The 17,900-nt window shown below is 38.1% G+C and overlaps 5 protein-coding genes across 7 annotated transcripts in view; 2 read left to right on the top strand and 3 right to left on the bottom strand.

Annotated features, from left to right (window-relative positions):
* LOC309499299 (uncharacterized protein) overlaps positions 1–2,811 on the bottom strand; it is a 22,431-nt gene extending 19,620 nt beyond the window's left edge. For both annotated transcript variants that reach the window (XM_082170505.1, XM_082170506.1), the window contains exon 1: positions 2,672–2,811. The gene's annotated coding sequence lies outside the window, so the exon portion shown is untranslated. The remainder of the gene's footprint in view (positions 1–2,671) is intronic.
* The window catches only part of LOC309502253 (uncharacterized protein), a 166,849-nt gene extending 157,126 nt beyond the window's left edge, over positions 1–9,723 (top strand). Inside the window, exon 3 of the mRNA XM_082174558.1 lies at positions 1,394–9,723. Coding sequence (XP_082030684.1) covers positions 1,450–2,193 — 744 coding nt within the window. The 5' untranslated portion in view covers positions 1,394–1,449 and the 3' untranslated portion in view covers positions 2,194–9,723. The remainder of the gene's footprint in view (positions 1–1,393) is intronic.
* LOC309502936 (uncharacterized protein) overlaps positions 1–17,900 on the bottom strand; it is a 217,345-nt gene that overhangs the window by 82,033 nt on the left and 117,412 nt on the right. The window lies entirely within an intron of this gene.
* Positions 1–17,900, top strand: part of LOC309500223 (uncharacterized protein) — a 98,487-nt gene that overhangs the window by 66,100 nt on the left and 14,487 nt on the right. The window lies entirely within an intron of this gene.
* Positions 7,668–17,900, bottom strand: LOC309501687 (uncharacterized protein). The gene is made up of 2 exons (XM_082173859.1): positions 17,748–17,900; positions 7,668–11,335 (listed from the first exon to the last, which is right to left on the bottom strand). Exon 2 carries the CDS (start codon positions 11,328–11,330, stop codon positions 10,248–10,250), a length of 1,083 nt encoding a protein of 360 aa, XP_082029985.1. The 5' UTR covers positions 11,331–11,335; positions 17,748–17,900; the 3' UTR covers positions 7,668–10,247.

Below are 17,900 nucleotides of genomic sequence, written 5' to 3'. Positions count from 1 at the left end.
TATATATATGTATATGTATGTATGTATATATATATTATGCAGGTGTTAAGTAGAGTTAAGTTAACTCTTGAGGAGTAAATCATTGCTTGTGTAACATGACTTCAATATATGACATGGAGAACTTTGTCATTAAAAAATAATCCACATTACAGTCTTCTCTAAACTAGAAATATTACTAATATAAATGCTAATACAGCTTTAAAACAATAGCAAATCAGAGCGACATGAAAAACAAACAGTAGGTTAGCGTTAGCTACATGATAATAACTGTAAACCATCAGAATAAAGTACCGTATCCAGACATAATATTTTAAACTAACCATTCGGAAACGTCCTGCTGGAGCCGCTGAGTTGCAACTTCTTCATCCGCTTCTCCATCTGGATCGGATTCTGGGTCAAACTGAAATGCTTGAACGACTGCGTGTCTTCGTGCCATTGCAATTATCCAACGTAAACATGACATTTGTGGTACCGTTGCCGCAAGATGGTCAAGGCCACACCCACCCTCCACCTTGCTCCGCCTTTCTCCTCCTCATTAGCATTTAAAGCTATAGACACCGAAACGGCCCGTCTGAAGGAAGCTCAATTTGGGACTGGCTTATAGTGGCTATAATTCTGCACAGAGGCTGAATTTTTGGAAAGAGATTTCAGATACTGTACTAGGGACCACTAAGGCCTATATTAAAGCCTACAAAAAGTAGCATGTCATGGGACCTTTAATGGTTAGCGTGCATAATCTTTTGCATCGGGAATAAATATCTCTACCTTATACCGTGATGAATCCACATCGGATCACAAACAGAAGCCAATCACACATGAAAATGAGTTTTGAGGTAAATTATTTTAAAAGTCTTTAATGCTGATGTAAGCTGACAGAATTATCTGGCGCAAAACCAGGCAAGCGCAGAAAGACGTCCACTCAAAGTAATCGGATCAGCTCGTTTACATGGTGTCATTTTTCGTTTGATCGGTTCATGAAAAGGTTTATTCCACCCCCTTTAATCCGACTGATTTTTCAATCGGTTGGAGCGTTTTTATTTTCCGATTGAGGTGTTGACATGGAGCATTTTCATTCTGATTGGATTTTTAACTGGTTAAAATCGGAATACAATGCTACATGTAAACGGGGCTACTGTTAGCTCACTATCTTAGCTTTTTCTGTGCATTAGGTGAGGTAAACTGATCAATATTAGTGATTCTCGTTTCTTTATTAGAACACAAAAACTGGTACCGTTTTGAAAAGAATTTTTTTTTTTTTTTATCTCTTAATTGCACAGTGTTTATTATGAGCATACGTTCTGACGTACAAACCAGAAGCTCTGCCCTGTTACACTTATGTGTTCCTACCACTGCTATGCTGATGACACACAGCTCTTCCTCTCCTTTCAACCAGATGATCCCACAGTAGCTGCACGGGTCTCAAGCTGTCTGGCGGACATCTCCACATGGATGAAGGAACACCACCTGCAGCTCAACCTGGCAAAGACTGAGCTTCTCGTCCTCCCTGCCAATCCGTCTCTACAGCACGACTTCACCATCCAGCTAGAGTCATCATTAATCACCCCATCAAGATCGGTCAGAAATCTTGGAGTAACGTTTGATGACCAGCTGACCTTCACAGATCACATTTCAAAGACAGCTCGATCATGCAGGTTTGCACTGCACAACATCAGGAAGATCAGGCCTTTCCTAACTGAGCATGCAACACAACTTATCGTCCAGGCCCTGGTCATCTCTAGGCTTGACTACTGCAATGCCCTTCTGGCTGGACTCCCAGCATGTGCGACCAAACCCCTACAGATGATCCAGAATGCTGCAGCTCGTCTTGTCTTCAACGAGCCCAAGAGGGCCCATGTCACTCCTCTGTTCATCTCTCTGCACTGGCTACCTCTAGCTGCTCGCATCAAGTTCAAGGCACTGACGCTTGCTTACAGAACTATCACAGGCTCAGCTCCCTCCTACTTTCACTCACTCCTACGAGTCTACATCCCTACCAGACACCTACGATCGGTCAACGAGCGACGTCTCGTGGTTCCATCACAGAAAGCCACAAAATCACTTTCCAGAACATTCTCATTTACAGTTCCATGCTGGTGGAACGCTCTCCCCACCCTCATCCGGAATGCAGAATCCCTGACAACATTCAAAAAACAGCTGAAAACCAATCTCTTCCGTGAGCACTTAACCTTATAGAAAAAAAAAAAAAAAAAAAAAAAAAAAATCCTTTCCCTTTGAAACATCACTTATCAGGCTTATGCTACTCTGAATAATACCTGAACTTCGTATTTTGAGCACTTCCTGCGTTGTTGTTGCTTTTGCCTCTTTATGATGACTCGCTGAACTTAGTCCTAATTTGTAAGTCGCTTTGGATAAGGGCGTCTGCTAAATGACTAAATGTAAATGTTATGTGAACTCACTCAGAAAAAAAAAAATAGTAAAATAAAAGTTATTTTTGTAAATTCGTATTTAAAAACTGAAATGCCTGTTATTTAATCAAATTGTTGAGAGAGAGAGAGAGAGAGAGAGATGATCAAATAATCCCTTCGAGGATTGTAATATTATGAGTTAAAACGATTGTATTAACTTTTTTGCCTGTTTTAACATAAACAGTAGCATTAGCATAAGCAGTAGCATAAATAACAGCGTATGAGACATCTACAAAAAAACATACCTTTCTGAAACGTCCTGTAACCGCTGATTAGTCAGATTCGGGCTAAAATTGATAAGGCAATCTTGACGCCCGTGTTTACAATACACCGGAGCACATGCAACAATACACTGGGCCAAGCTGACCACCAATCAATCAGAGCCCGTCGTGTATTCTTCTTCTTGTTTAATGGCGATTAACTCCTAAGGAGCATTATCGCCACCTACTGTGCTGGATGGCAAATTAACCTTGGGTGATGAGTCTGAAGTTTAAAACTATTTCCTCTTCCTTCTTTCACAAATGGACCATTGACTATATTTCCTTGTTGAAACTTACTCTATCATCCCACATACATCATCATTATTTATCATACCTGCAATAGAGGTTTCATTGAGCTTCATCCGGCGCTGCGTGTTCAGCTCCTCCGTCCACACTCAGCCTCCATGGCGGGTTCAACATTTCTAGCATATTATATTCTAAATCCAAAACCTGAATCATATATAAATGCAATTAGTGCTCTATATATCTGTCTGTCCATTAAACCTTTTCCTAAAATATCCTCATTCTTCATTCTATCCTCTCCATTCTTCAGATGACTGAATAATACATCCCAGAAAATATTATACTTACTACAAATAAATAATACATGACATACATTTTCAGATACACCACACACATCACATAATCCATTTTCATGTAACCCCATAATTGCCCGTGTTGAGTTTAACCCTGTATGTCCCAGTCTTAACCTAGACAGCAATACTACTTCTTTCCTATTTCCTCCCTGGCAATGTATCTTCCCTACTGTCTGTGTGATACTATAACACCATCTCCCTGTGCTACTACTGTCCCATCTAATTTGCCACTTATTCATTAACTTTTTTTGCCTCCTTTTTCCCCATAGTTCACAGAGCATGAACTAATGTTAACAAGATTTTAAATAAAGTGTTAGTAAATGTTGAAATTAAAGGGTTAGTTCACCCAAAATTTAAACTTCTGTCAGTAATTACTCACCCTCATGTTGTTGCAACCCTGTAAGACCTTCGTTTATCTTCGGAAAACAAATTAGGATATTTTTTATGAAATCTGAGAGCTGTCTCACTCCTCCATAGGCTTTCAGAGGGAATGAAACTTGCTGGGCCAGAAAAGTTATTAAAGAGATTGTTAATATAGTCCAAGTGACTACAGTGGCTCAATCTTAAGTTTATCAAGCGACGAGAATACTTTTTGTGCGCATAATAAAAATAAAAATAACGGCTTTATTCCACTATTCATTTCCTTCTCTCTGGGCCTCGAGTAGTTCAAGTCAAGTCAAGTCACCTTTATTTATATAGCGCTTTTTACAATACAGATTGTATCAAAGCAGCTTCACAGTGATAACATGAAAATAGTACACAAAATTGCATCATCGTCCACCTTAAGGCAGATCAATAATATCGTTGAATATTAAATGTCCCCAACCAAGCAAGCCAAAAGGCAAGGCAACAGCGGCAAGGAACCAAAATTCCATCAGTGACAGAATGGAGAAAAAAACCTTGGGAGAACCCAGGCTCAGTCGGGGACCAGTTCTCCTCTGGCCAACAAGCAAAAAGTGAATGATTATGATCCAGGCAGCATTACAGGTCAAAGTCAAAATTAATCAGAATATTTGTCCAGTTCCAGCTGATTGGAGTCGGAGTGGAGAGGGGGAGAGACTAGTGGACACTTCAGGACAGCGGTGTCGTCGTGTCCCGGCGCTGGTCCTTCATCAGATCTGGATATGGCCTGGTTCAGGTGGACAGCGGTAAACCTCGGGATAAACAGAGAGACTAATATTAGCGTAGACGCCATCCTTCTTATGATGTACCAAGTACATCAGGATTTACGGGAAGTGTTCCCGGTCCCGGCTGATCTAAACTATGCAGCCTAACATTGAATTATAGAAGTAAAAAATGTGTTGTGTGTATGCTAGGCTAAAGAGATGTGTTTTTAGTCAAGATTTGAACTGACAGAGAGTGTCTGCTTCCCGGACAATGTTAGGAAGACTGTTACAAAGTTTTGGTGCTAAATAGGAGAAGGATCTACCGCCAGCAGTCGATTTTGATATTCTAGGTATTATCAACTGTCCGGAATTTTGAGATCGCAATAAACGCGAAGGAATATAGTGCGTTAAGAGCTCGCTCAAGTACTGCAGAGCTAAACCATTTAGTGCTTTGTAAGTAATCAGCAATATTTTAAAATGTATACGATGTTTAATAGGGAGCCAATGCAGTGATGACAGAACCGGGCTAATATGGTCATACTTCCTGGTTCTGGTAAGAACTCGAGCTGCTGCGTTTTGGACCAGCTGTAGTTTGTTAATTAAGCGTGCAGGGCAACCACCCAGTAGAGCATTACAATAATCTAGCCTTGAGGTCATGAACGTGTGAACTAATTGTTCTGCATTTTTCATTGAGAGCATATGACGTAATTTAGATAGATTTTTTAAGATGGAAGAATGCGCTTTTACAGATACTTTCAAAAGAAAGATTGGTATCAAAGAGCACATCCAGGTTCCTAACCGACGACGCAGACTTGACAGAGCAGCCATCGAGTGTTAGACAGTATTCTAGGTTATTTCGTGAGGACGTTTTTTGTCCAATTATTCGAATCTCAGATTTTCCTTAAGTAGTAGGAAATTGCTAGTCATCCAATTTTTTATATCAGCTATGCATTCCGTTAATTTTGTGAATTGGTAAGTTTCATCAGGGCGTGAAGAAATATAGAGCTGAGTATCGTCAGCATAACAGTGAAAACTAATGCCATGCTTCCTAATGATATCTCCTAATGGTAGCATGTACAGAGTGAACAGCAGCGGTCCTAGTACTGAGCCTTGTGGTACACCATACTGAACTTTTGATCGATAAGACGTCTCTTTATTTACAGCTACAAACTGATAACGGTCAGATAAGAATGATTTAAACCATGCTAGTGCAATCCCACTAATGCCAACATATTTTTCAAGTGTATTTAAAAGAATGTTGTGGTCAATAGTATCAAATGCAGCACTAAGATCGAGTAACACTAATAGAGAGATACAACCATGATCGGATGATAAGAGCAAATTACATTTACATTACATTTATGCATTTGGCAGACGCTTTTATCCAAAGCGACTTACATTGAATTCAAGGTACACACATTTTACATTTTGTCACTTCTTGCTTTCCCTGGGAATCGAACCCATGACCTTGGCGTTGCTAGCGCCAACGCTATACTGTGTAGGACTTTTTCAGTCAATTTAGGGGATTATTTTTCTTCCGTTGCACCTCTTGTGTGTGGGGTTCCACAGGGCTCTATACTGGGACCAATTTTATTTTCCCTTTATATGCTCCCTCTAGGTTTGATTTTTGAGAAATTTGGGATTCAGTATCATCTGTATGCGGATGATTCTCAAATTTATTTACCACTGAAACATGGGCATAAATTTGCCATTCAGTCTCTTCAGGCATGTCTGGCCGAAGTTAAGTGTTGGCTTGCGAATAACTTTCTCCAATTAAATGAGGATAAGGCCGAGATGATTTTATTTGGAAATAAGGGGTGTGTGGATGATGACTGCCTGGGGTTGTTTCCTGGGAAAAAAACTGTCTAGCGTGAGGAACCTTGGTGTCATTTTTGACTCTGAGCTTAAATTTGACCGGCAAATCAATGCTGTCGTTAAGAATCGTTTCTTCCATATTAGATCAATATCTAAATTGAAATCTATCCTTTCTTTTGACGATATGGAGAAGGTTGTTCATGCCTTTGTGTCATCCCGTTTGGATTATTGCAATGTGTTGTATTTGGGTGTGAGTCAGGCTTCTCTCTCCCGTTTGCAACTCGTTCGCAACTCGTTCAGAACTCAGCTGCTAGACTTTTAACCGGTACTAAGAAGAGAGAGCACATTACTCCGGTGTTAATTAAACTACATTGGTTACCTATACGCTACAGAATTCAATACAACGCGTTGTTGTATGTTTTTAAGTCTCTGCATGGCATAGCACCTGACTATGTTACTGATTTAATCAGCCGCTGTCAATCCAGTGGATCTCTGCGCTCAAATGATCAATTGCTTCTCATGGTTCCACGATCCCATTTAAAATGTAAAGGTGATCGGGCATTCTCTGTTGCAGCTCCTAGGCTCTGGAATGACCTTCCTCTGTCTGTAAAAACGTGTCCTTCATTGGGTGTTTTTCAGAGTGCGCTTAAAACGTATTTGTTCTCTTTAGCATTTGATAATGCTTTGTAAGTTATGTGTCATATGTTTGCATTGTTTTTATTTTCTCTTTCTATACCTTCTGTACAGCACTTTGGTTCCACTTGTGGTGTTGAAAGTGCTTTATAAATAAAGTTGAGTTGAGTTGAGTGTGAGCTACAGGAAATTAACAACTCACCCTCACCCAAATAATTTGTGACTCTAATGAGAGCTGTCTCAGTACTATGGTACGGTCTAAATCCTGACTGAAAGTCCTCACAGATATCATTTCTTTCTAAAAAGGAACATAGTTGTGAAGATACAGCCTTTTCTAGTATCTTTGACAGAAAAGGTAGATTGGAGATCGGCCTGTAATTGACTAATTCTGTAGGGTGTTTTTTTAACAAGCGGTTTAATCATAGCAATTAAGCTTAAAAGCTTTTGGTATGTATCCTAATGACAAAGTAAACTCACTTAGTAAAACTGCGTAGTGCGTCTGTGTTGCACGTCACACGCATCACACACATGACCAGCGGCGGCCAATAGTGAGCCTACGTGGTGACGTACAACACAGACGCACTGCGCAGTTATACTACGTTAAAAAACTGAAGATGAACAAAGGTCTTACGGGGTTGGAACAACATGAGGGTGAGTAATTACTGACAGAAGTTTCAATTTTAGATGAACTAACCCTTTAACCTGAACAAAGATTAATAAATGCTGTATAAGTGTAGTTCATTATTAGTTCATCTTAACTAATGAAGTAAACTAATGTTAATTAACAAACCTTATTGTAAAGTGTTACCAAAACATCTCACACAAAACATATTCAGTGTAAATATCTGTATTATTCATTTAACAAAAAAATTATAAAATAAATCAAAAATATTTTTCACACAAAGATTTGGTACAATAAACAAATCAACAATGCCTTTGATGTAGTTAGTGTGGTGTACTCAATTAATTAAAGGAGAACTCCGGTCAATTTTAACATTGAGCTATTTTTTTGTAAATTTGGAGTGCTGTCAATACAGAGAACAACGGCAAAAATCGGTGTTGCCTACACCGTGTTATCCTCTTTTTAAAATGTGCACCCTGTTGACTTCAATGGGGCAAGTTTTAAACCTGCTTTTAGCCTCTTAACATCCTTGATGTGTCATTACTAGACATGTGCCGGTATTCGGTAATGCGATAAATCGCGGTAATGAATATGCACGATATTGTTATCACGGGCACTTCAAAATACCGTGAAAAATAATAGATCCGAATTTAGATTTTTAGAACGCGCATTATAGCTTATTTTCCATCAACCGCTTAAACAAACTGCGCGAAACACGTGCGCACTCTGATGTAAACAATCGCCACGTGTATAAGCATGCGGCCGGTGCGCACTTCTAGTCTAATGTAAACAGTCCTCACATGGAGAAGCAGCATGGCGGAAGGAGGAACGCCGCTGCCTACAGTCTATGGCCGCCGCCGATCTATCCGGATCCATCCCGCTTCTAAAAGCAGAGCTGCCAACTCGACGCATTCAGCGCGAGACTCTTCACACTTCACGCCACACATCCGTTTTCTCACGCAGAGAAAAATCGCGGAGCAAAGAGGACACGAAGACCGTCAAACAAGACAGAGCAGGTTACTTTTGATATGAAACAGGAGAACAATTGTGTCACAGAACGTTACATTTAAACTATTTAATGACCAGCAGCATGTTAGATGACTAAAACATATAGATAAAGAGGAGTATTTTGCTGAATATGTGCACTGCACTTTTTTACATATTTATTATATTTTTACTTGTGTCATTACATAATTGTTATTATAATGAAAACTGCATTATATTTGATTTAATTAGTTATTTGTAACCTTTAATAATACCAGCTGATAGGGCTCTATATGGTTACATGGCATTATGTGAGATATTTTTTTTCATGAGAAAAAAATAACATGTGGGCTATCTACTGTAGCCTTCCTAATATTTATCCAAAATAAGTCAATATTGAATCAAGATTTAAATCAAATCCCAAGTATTGAATTGAAATCGTTAAATTTGTGTTAAGCAATACAAACAGTAGCCTACCAGTCATTGTACCATGTAATCATTGTAACATGTTGTCACTAAACTTAATAAAATTCAGTTTAGTTACCAAATGTTTTGACAATCACAATTACACCTTGTGATGCAAGTTTTATTTTATTTTTTACATCCCCCCCAAATCCATCTGTTTCTCATGTGCAATTAAAATACCGTGATAATACCGTATACCGTGATAAAAGATCACTCAATTAATCGCAGCATGAAAATGTGATACCGGCACATGCCTAGTCATTACAAGTGCACAGCCAATGTGAGTGATTCCTTCAGAGTGAACACGGGTGAATCTGACTGGTCGAAGTCCATAGTAATCGATTGTCGAGTTCACGCGCATTGGTTTTTTACCTATGATCACGCGCGTGAACTCGACAATCGATTACTATGGACTTCGACCGAAAACAGGATGTAAATACAGGTATGAGCGCGGGCTGATTTATTATCATTTTTATTCATATCTTTCACATCTACTGCAGTCAGATTCACCCGTGTTTACTCTGAAGGAATCACTCACATTGGCTGTGCACTTGTAATGACACATCAAGGATGTTAAGAGGCTAAAAGCAGGTTTAAAACTTGCCCCATTGAAGTCAACAGGGTGCAAATTTTAAAAAGAGGATAACTCGGTGTAGGCAACACCTATTTTTGTCGTTGTTCTCTGTATTGACATATTAAAATTGACCGGAGTTCTCCTTTAACAGTCTGTTCATTCAAAAAGTCAGTTTCTCAACAAAACATAAATGCAGAAATATAACCAAAGATATCACATTTAGTAACACTCAAAGATCGTCACATTCAAAAAATCATTGTAAAAAAAAAAAAAAAAAAAACAAGGAACAAAACAAACGCGCTCACCCTGAGTGTGACTTACAAAAGTGTGTTTAGTGAGTGAGTGTGTGTGTGTGTGTGTGTGTCACTGGAATGAATGCAAGGAGGCCTCAGGAAGTCTTTTGGGGAGCTTAAGGTGAAATGTTTGGGAGTACCTGAGGTAAGGCTCAAGGAACAGGCAACACTCTGCAGCTCGTGTCAGAAGGGTCCACAAAACGCAGCGAATAATACCTTTGGTTCGTTATGTTGACTGTAATAACCCGAAATAGTGTGCGTTGAAAAGTTCCACACAGGTAGACTCACATCAGCTTTCTTGTACGTTCACCACCACGTAAATCTTCAATAGCGGACGAAAGATTTATGCATGAATGAAGAGAAACACGAGCCGTGACTGTCGACTCAACTGCTGCCTCCACTGTTACCGGCCGCGCTCTCCTTTTCCTTTACGCTTTTGCATCATCCTTTTCTTTCACTGGATTGGTAATTTTTCATTCATTAATTGACAACTGATCACACGTGTGCAGCTTCTCTCTTCTGTGGATCCTCCTCTCATGTCTTTTCAGAGATGATGAATCATTGAATCTCTTGTCACAGTGTGAACACTTGTAAGGTTGCTCTCCAGTGTGGATCCTGTGGTGTTGTTTTAAACTGGTTAATCTAGTAAAAGTCTTCTTACAATCAACGCACATGTACTCTCTCACACTAGTGTGAATCTTCTGATGTGCGTGTAAAGCGTTCAGCCGTGAAAAACCCTTTCCACACTCAGAACATGAATACGGCTTCTCCTTCATATGAACTGGCAGGTGTCTCTTCAGGTTTGGTGCGCAGATAAATGTTTTGCCACACTGATCACATGTGAACGGCCTCTCTCCAGTGTGGATTCTTATGTGAATTTTAAAATAACTTTTGTTTGAGAATCTCTTTTCACACTGATCACACATGAACGGCTTCTCTCCGGTGTGGATCCTCATGTGAACATTAAGGTGTGATGATTGACTGAATTTCTGCCCACATTGATTGCATCGATGTGGCTTCTGTCCTGTATGAACTCTAATGTGTATCTTCAGGTGTGCTAAACAACTGAAACTCTTCTCACAATGATCACACAGGAACGGCTTATCTTCGGTGTGAACTCTCATGTGACGCTCTAGTTTATGTTTGCATGTGTAACTCTTCCCACACTGAGTGCAGGTTATAGGTTTTTCTACAGGTTTGACATGATGTTCCTCCTCCACTTCACTCAGTTCTTCACTCTCCTCCTCCTCTTCACTCAGTTCTTCACTCTCCTCCTCCTCTTCACTCAGTTCTTCTCTCTCCTCCTCCACTTCACTCAGTTCTTCTCTCTCCTCCTCCACTTCACTCAGTTCTTCTCTCTCCTCCTCCACTTCACTCAGTTCTTCACTCTCCTCCTCCTCTTCACTCAGTTCTTCACTCTCCTCCTTCACTTCACTCAGTTCTTCACTCTCCTCCTTCACTTCTCTCAGTTCTTCACTCTCCTCCTTCACTTCTCTCAGTTCTTCTCTCTCCTCCTTCACTTCTCTCAGTTCTTCACTCTCCTCCTTCTCTTCCATTGGGTCTGAAATGAAAGAAAAACTTTCAACTACAAATTTTCTAAATAATTAAAAGAGAGGAATATGCAGTGGATGGAGATAAAAATGTATCACAGATGCAACAGACAACTGCTATAAAATATTACAATTTAAGTCTTTTTATAAATTAATTTATACTTCCCTGAAACTTTCCATGAATGAGGTACACTGATCTTCCGGTTATTAAAAAAACAAAAAACATTATAGGCACAAATACCATGTTTCTGTAGTGAGAACTATTATATATGTTTGATCAATGATATGAACATTAAAATACACAAAACTGCCATATTTTGACACCAACATCTAGATTAGGGATGTCAATTTTCACAAATTCCCATGATCGATCGTCGTTTAAATTAACGATCAATTAATCGTTAGCCTTAATACTGCGATATGCGTCTGCTGCAGTGGCATGGCCAACAGCATGACAGTTTTTCATCTAAATGAAGGGCTAGTAGGATTGTAAAATGTGATTGATCATTTAATTAAAATAATTATTTAATAAACAAATATAACGACGTGCTCTTCCTGGAACAACTGCACGTGCTGAATGAATCTGCCACCGTTAAACTGGAGCACTTTGCTAGCGCGTTATTTAACTAAAATAAACGCATCCTATATGAGATTAATCAGATATATTCAAAATAAACATAATATTACAAATTATATCTGCAAAAAATTAAGCAAATTCATGCACAAGTGAACTCTTCCTGGTGCGACGCGACACGGCAACTAAACCCAAATAATTCACAATGTTTTATTACAATATTGTTCTCTCTATAACGTTATGTAATATTACAGTCCCAATAGTCATTATTAGTCGTGCACTGCCGTTTGAGCTGCGCGCGCTGAAGCTGACGCTTTACTACAGAGTTCATTCTTAACCAAATGCATCCAATATGAGACAAATCAGATATAGATAGGCATACACAAAATAAACATTACAACTTACATTTGCACAAAACAAAAGGCTGCAAATGCACACGCAAACTTATAGTCATGATGAAGGTGTAAAATGGTCCCAAACATAACTCCGACGCGCTCGCTTTACATATTTCGCAGTTGAGAAGCGCGCCCGCGCATGAAGACCTGCTCGATCGATGATCGATAAGTTGTATCGATTAAATGTATTATCGACAATTAATCGATCGCCGATTCATCGTTAGCATCCCTATTGTTATTATTATTATTATTATAAAGCTAGTATTGTTATTCAATTAATATTAGGAAGGAACTACAATTAATTTGCCTTCCTTAAATTCATTACGACATCACCCGCGTAAGGACTCCTCTAAGAAAATGTTTTTAAAACAGACTAAAAAACTACATCCCACATCAAAGTTGAATTGCAAGCTGATCCATTTGCAAATTGTCAAGAGTGCTTGTTTTAACATACACATCATAATACAGATCCAAGATGAAAATGGCATCGTTGTTCGTCAGTATTTTGTTTCCATTATGCTATACACATTAGTTAGTTAACAAAACATTTAAAGACACTAATAACACAGACAATACACTTACAAAAATAATAATAATATCACTAAAATGATATAGGCCTAATAACAGTCTTTAGTTCACAAACACAGCACGACTATCTGTGAAAAATCAAAAGCAGCATCAAACACTTTAACAATAAATATTCTTAAATTTTTTTGACTGTCATTAATGTAGGTCCACAAGAGAAATATTAAGTCAGGAAATTAAGATAGTTGCTATACCGTTATTTATATATCCATTGTTGTCTCTGAGAGAATGCGTTGTTAATGATCAGGGTGGGAAATTAACTTTTTTGCCCACAAGCCACAGTGGCTGTGGATGCCCAATTTTACCAGCCACTTATATTTTTACCATGCAGCCACTATCTCCGGAAGTCCAATTGACCTATCGCCGGCCCCTCCCCCAAAACGGCCATTGTCCAATCACACATCATAGCAACCGTTACTCTGTGAACAGGTCCGACAAACATTCTCCAAGCAAGATGAAGCGGTGCGCCCACAGCGTTTGTAAATATGTGGAATAATGGCTGCCTCCGACAAAAAAAACAAAAAACATTTTCTAGTCGACTATAGTTTCATTTAAGCCATTTGTGGACAAATCGCCCCTTTATATTAATTTAATTACTTAAATAGGCTATACAGCCTAGAGGATAATGAGCGTTTACGTAATATAGCTGCACTCAAGCGCACGACCGCACGCATAAAGTTTGCCACAATAAAACGGTAAAAGTAATTTGGGGCCAGTAAGATTTTTTTAAGAAATTTAGAAAAGTAATAGGCAAGGATGCATTCAATTGATCAAAAGTGACAGACATTTATAACGTTAGAAAAGCTTTCTATTTCAGAAAACTCTGAAACTTTCTATTCAAAGAATCCTGAAAAAAACAAAACAGTTTTCTACATTGATAACAATCAGAAATGTTTATTGAGCAGTAAATCAGCGCATTATTCCCTCAGGTAACGTTAGGTTGCACGTGTTCTTGCGTGGGTGGATGTTGGAATCAGTAATCACGTTGTTTGCATGAAGTCGCCTAAACTGATTTGCCGAAATCAAAATGCTGACACATTGAAAGTCCTGCTCGGAGCGGTAAATCAAACAATGATTTGTCCCTAAATAATGATATATTATATCATAATATATTATATTATATATTATTATTATTGATAGGATGATAACAGGTGTCGTGATCAGCACTGCTGCTGTATCAGTCAGTGGTTAGATCAGCTTTGCAGTAAAAAAAAACAGGACAACAAATCGGGAAAAAATCAAGACAGAAGAAGAGGTCTATTACCCCTTTTCCACCAAGGCAGTGCTGGTGCCGGTTCGGAGCCGGTGCCTACTTGTGAACCAGTTCTTTGTGTTTCGACAGCCAAAGAACCGGTTCTCGGCCAGGAAAATTGGTTCCAAAGCGGCACCAACTCTTTGCTGGACTAGAACCGTTCTTTAACCACGTCATGCTGGAGGCGGGGTTATTGTCGAACTTCTTCTCGAACGTAACCTCCGTCCGAACAGCACAAATGTGTTCTAAACGTCTTCTTCTGACCCCAATATAGGATCGCAAAGCAAGGAGAAACATTTGCAGAAAGACGATGTATTCCGCCATTGTAATTGTTATGTTTGAATTTGGCGCAAGTGTTTCTAGGAAAGCTAAAGGGGGTCGCACACCGGACGCGCAGCTCAGCTCAGCGACGCGCCGCGTCTTTTAAATTCGAACGCATTATTCTCTAGAAGTGTACACACACCGGCGGTGCCTTTCGGCGTCTCTCCGCGGCGCTCAGCAACGGCTCAGGACCGTTGTTCAAAATCCTGCCGCGCAACAGAGCGCCATTTAACCGACGTTACATAGTTTTATATTAAATTTGCATGTGTCTCATATCGTAGTTAATGTATACTGACTTCACCCTGTGCTGCAAGTTTTATATTCATTTACAGAAATCAGAAAATTGCTGATGTTATTGGATTTGCAGGTGGTGTACACCCCCTTAAGACGTAGCCTATGGCAACGTACACAGTGATGACGTCGTTCGCTGGGCTCTCTAGTCAGTGGAAAAACAAACAGGTTCTGAGAAGGTTCGCAAGTTGAACCAACTTTGAACCAGCACCAGTTCCGAACCAGTTCTTTTTTGGTGGAAAAGGGGTATATGATGCCTACGTACGGATGCTGGTTGATCACATCCAAAATAAAAGTTTGCGTTTACATAATATATGTGTGTGTACTGTGTATAATTAAAGTTGTATATATAAATACACACACACATACATGTATATATTTAAGAAAAATTTGTTATTTATATATATAAAAAAAATATATTTATATATAAATATATACAGTATATGTATGCAAATATTTCTTAAATATATACATGCATGTGTGTGTATTTATATATACAAAATAATTATACACAGTACACACACATATATTATGTAAACGCAAACTTTTATTTTGGATGCGAGTAATGGCGATTCATCTTTTCCCAGCCCTACTCATATATGTATAATTCGTCGTTTTGTAGCATAACTCTTGAGTTTACCTGAACTATTAAAGACCTGATCCTGTAGGAAGTGTTGGAAGACCTACAATAAAGCCATATTTCTCCAAATTTCTCCCAGATTAGTTGTTGTTGACATTCCATGATATAGAACGGTTCGTTTCTAATGAATGGCTGAGATTAAGCTTTTTAAATGCGTATGATTGCTGTTTAAATAAATACTTACAAATATATTCATTGTCTGCATATTATTAAAATACCCTTTCAATTATTGGCTGATAACTCAAGACAACATAAGAACTTGGGAGTTGCATGCTTTGAATTGCTTTATACTGACATGTTTTTGATACTTCACTTTATCAAAGGTTGTCATAAATGTTAAGGTTCAGATGCATAACAGTTGTTTTCTCTAGCAATGCTTTAGAAAGTTGGTCAAATTAAGTGATAATTATTTTAATTGTATTGATGTATTGGTCCAACTAAAGTAGTTTGTGCAATTTGTTTTGATAGTAGCTGGTTTATTATTTGCATTTCCTAGCCTATTTCACTTTTCTGACCTCAACAGCCAAGTTTGGTGACAAAATGGTTACTATATTACATGATGGGTCAGGATTTGCTCCATGAATGTAGCTCTAAATTCAAACTGAGCTGTATGTACAGTATTTTCCCATATAGGCAAGAAAGTCTGTGAGAGTCTGTGAGAGATGTTCCTTACTCTGTGCTCAGGCTATAATTTAAAGGTATAGCGGAGGATCTTTCCAAATTTTAGATAAGACCCGCCCTCTCCACTTTTTGAAAAGTTTGATTGATTCACCAGAATGATTGACAATTAGGAGGACCAATAGTTTAGACTACCCACCAGGAAGTAAAACATCCTCCGCTATACCTTTAAAACAATATGTACCATAATAAAACAGAGACAAAACTCTAGAAAATGTATACATTTTGTTTTGTTTTTATTTGGCACTGTCAATTTTCACATTTTCTTTCATTGATATCATGCTGTGGGTGGGAGTACCAAAATAAGGGCCTTGGCACCTAGGGCAAATTAAAACCTGTATAATATATAAGACCTCATCTAAAAGTAGTACGTTTTGATCATGAAAAGACTAGAGAAATCACTAAACTCACCTCTGATTGTGAAGTTCTGTGTCATTTTTTATCCAGATTTTTTTCAATTCATACAAGGTTTTAAACATTTCCTTATCTATATTGACAGCCAAAATGACAAATTCAACAAAGATGGGTAGGTTTATTTATATGAATTGTGGTTGAGACTTTTATGTGGTTATTCTTTTAAAACATTGCCATATGTTGAATGCTTCACAAACTAGGCTAGGTAATGAACCAATTATTAAATGGAAATGCAGGTCAGAAAAGAAGTTTCTCAGGTGTTTTTAGAAGAAGAATTTAAAGAAGAGCATAGAAACCATTTTTATAATATAAAACAATAAAGTCATAGGCTACCTATCCTAATCTTAAATTTGATAAACAAAAACATCTGCCTCAACATATTTTTTCAACAGTTTTTTTAAAGCATCATTAACTCGAAATTACTTTTATAAAAATTTAAATGTTAGACAAGAGAAAAACATGGGATCAAGGACAAAACTACTACAGCAGGACTAATCAAATATGTACAATATTATTCAAATATGTATTTATAAATATCGTTCCTTAATTTTTTTGGTACATCCATGCCTTCTACACCAGTGTGTTTTTGTATTCACTTGTTTACAAAAAGAGATGTAGGCCTAATTTGTATGATTAATGGTTAGTCATTTTTATCAATTAATTTGACCAACGTTTATGACAACCTTTGATAAAGTGAAGTATCAAAAATATGTTCTGTTGAGTCAGTATAAAGCAATTCAAAGCATGCAACTCCAAGTTCTCATACACATTTAAATATATATATATATATATATATATATATATATATATATATATAACTTCATTTTAATCCCACCAGCGAACTTGTTGGTGTTTGTTGACGTCAGGTAAAAAACGGCTATATATGTAAACATTTTCTTTACTGTGGTAAAACCATGGTTAGTCTCGTAATGAGCTCAGTTCTGACGGCATGCTATATTCGTTTTGTATAGTGTGTGTGCGCGAGAAAGAGAGTGTGTGTGAGTGCTGATCAAATATGCCTAATCCCTTCGAAGATTGTAATATTATGAGGTAGAACGATCGTATGAAATGCATGAACTTTTTTGCGTGTTTTAACATAAACAGTATCATTAGCATAATCCCTTCGAGGATTGTAATATTATGAGTTATAACGATTGTATGAACTTTTTTTGCGTGTTAACAGTAGCATTAGCAGTAGCATTTACAAATAACAGCGTAAAGTTATACAAAAATAATGAGACATCTAAAAAAAAAAAAAAAAAAAAAAACATACCTTTCTGAAACGTCCTGTAACCGCCGTTCGTGCACAAGTTCTGCTCGATTCCTCTGCACTAATATTCTCTAAGTCAGATTTGGGCTAAAATTGATAAGGCAATGTTGACGCCTGTGTTTACAACACACCGGAGCATGCAACTGGTAACGGACG

Source organism: Leuciscus leuciscus (assembly GCF_965113295.1).
Source record: "Leuciscus leuciscus genome assembly, chromosome: 1".
Lineage (NCBI taxonomy): Eukaryota > Metazoa > Chordata > Actinopteri > Cypriniformes > Leuciscidae > Leuciscus > Leuciscus leuciscus.
This window is presented reverse-complemented; position numbering and strand designations above follow the sequence as displayed.

Bases quoted from the DNA above. Each gene is read 5' to 3' on its own strand.
- LOC309501687 (XM_082173859.1), bottom strand. From the start codon at position 11,330: ATGGAAGAGAAGGAGGAGAGTGAAGAACTGAGAGAAGTGAAGGAGGAG.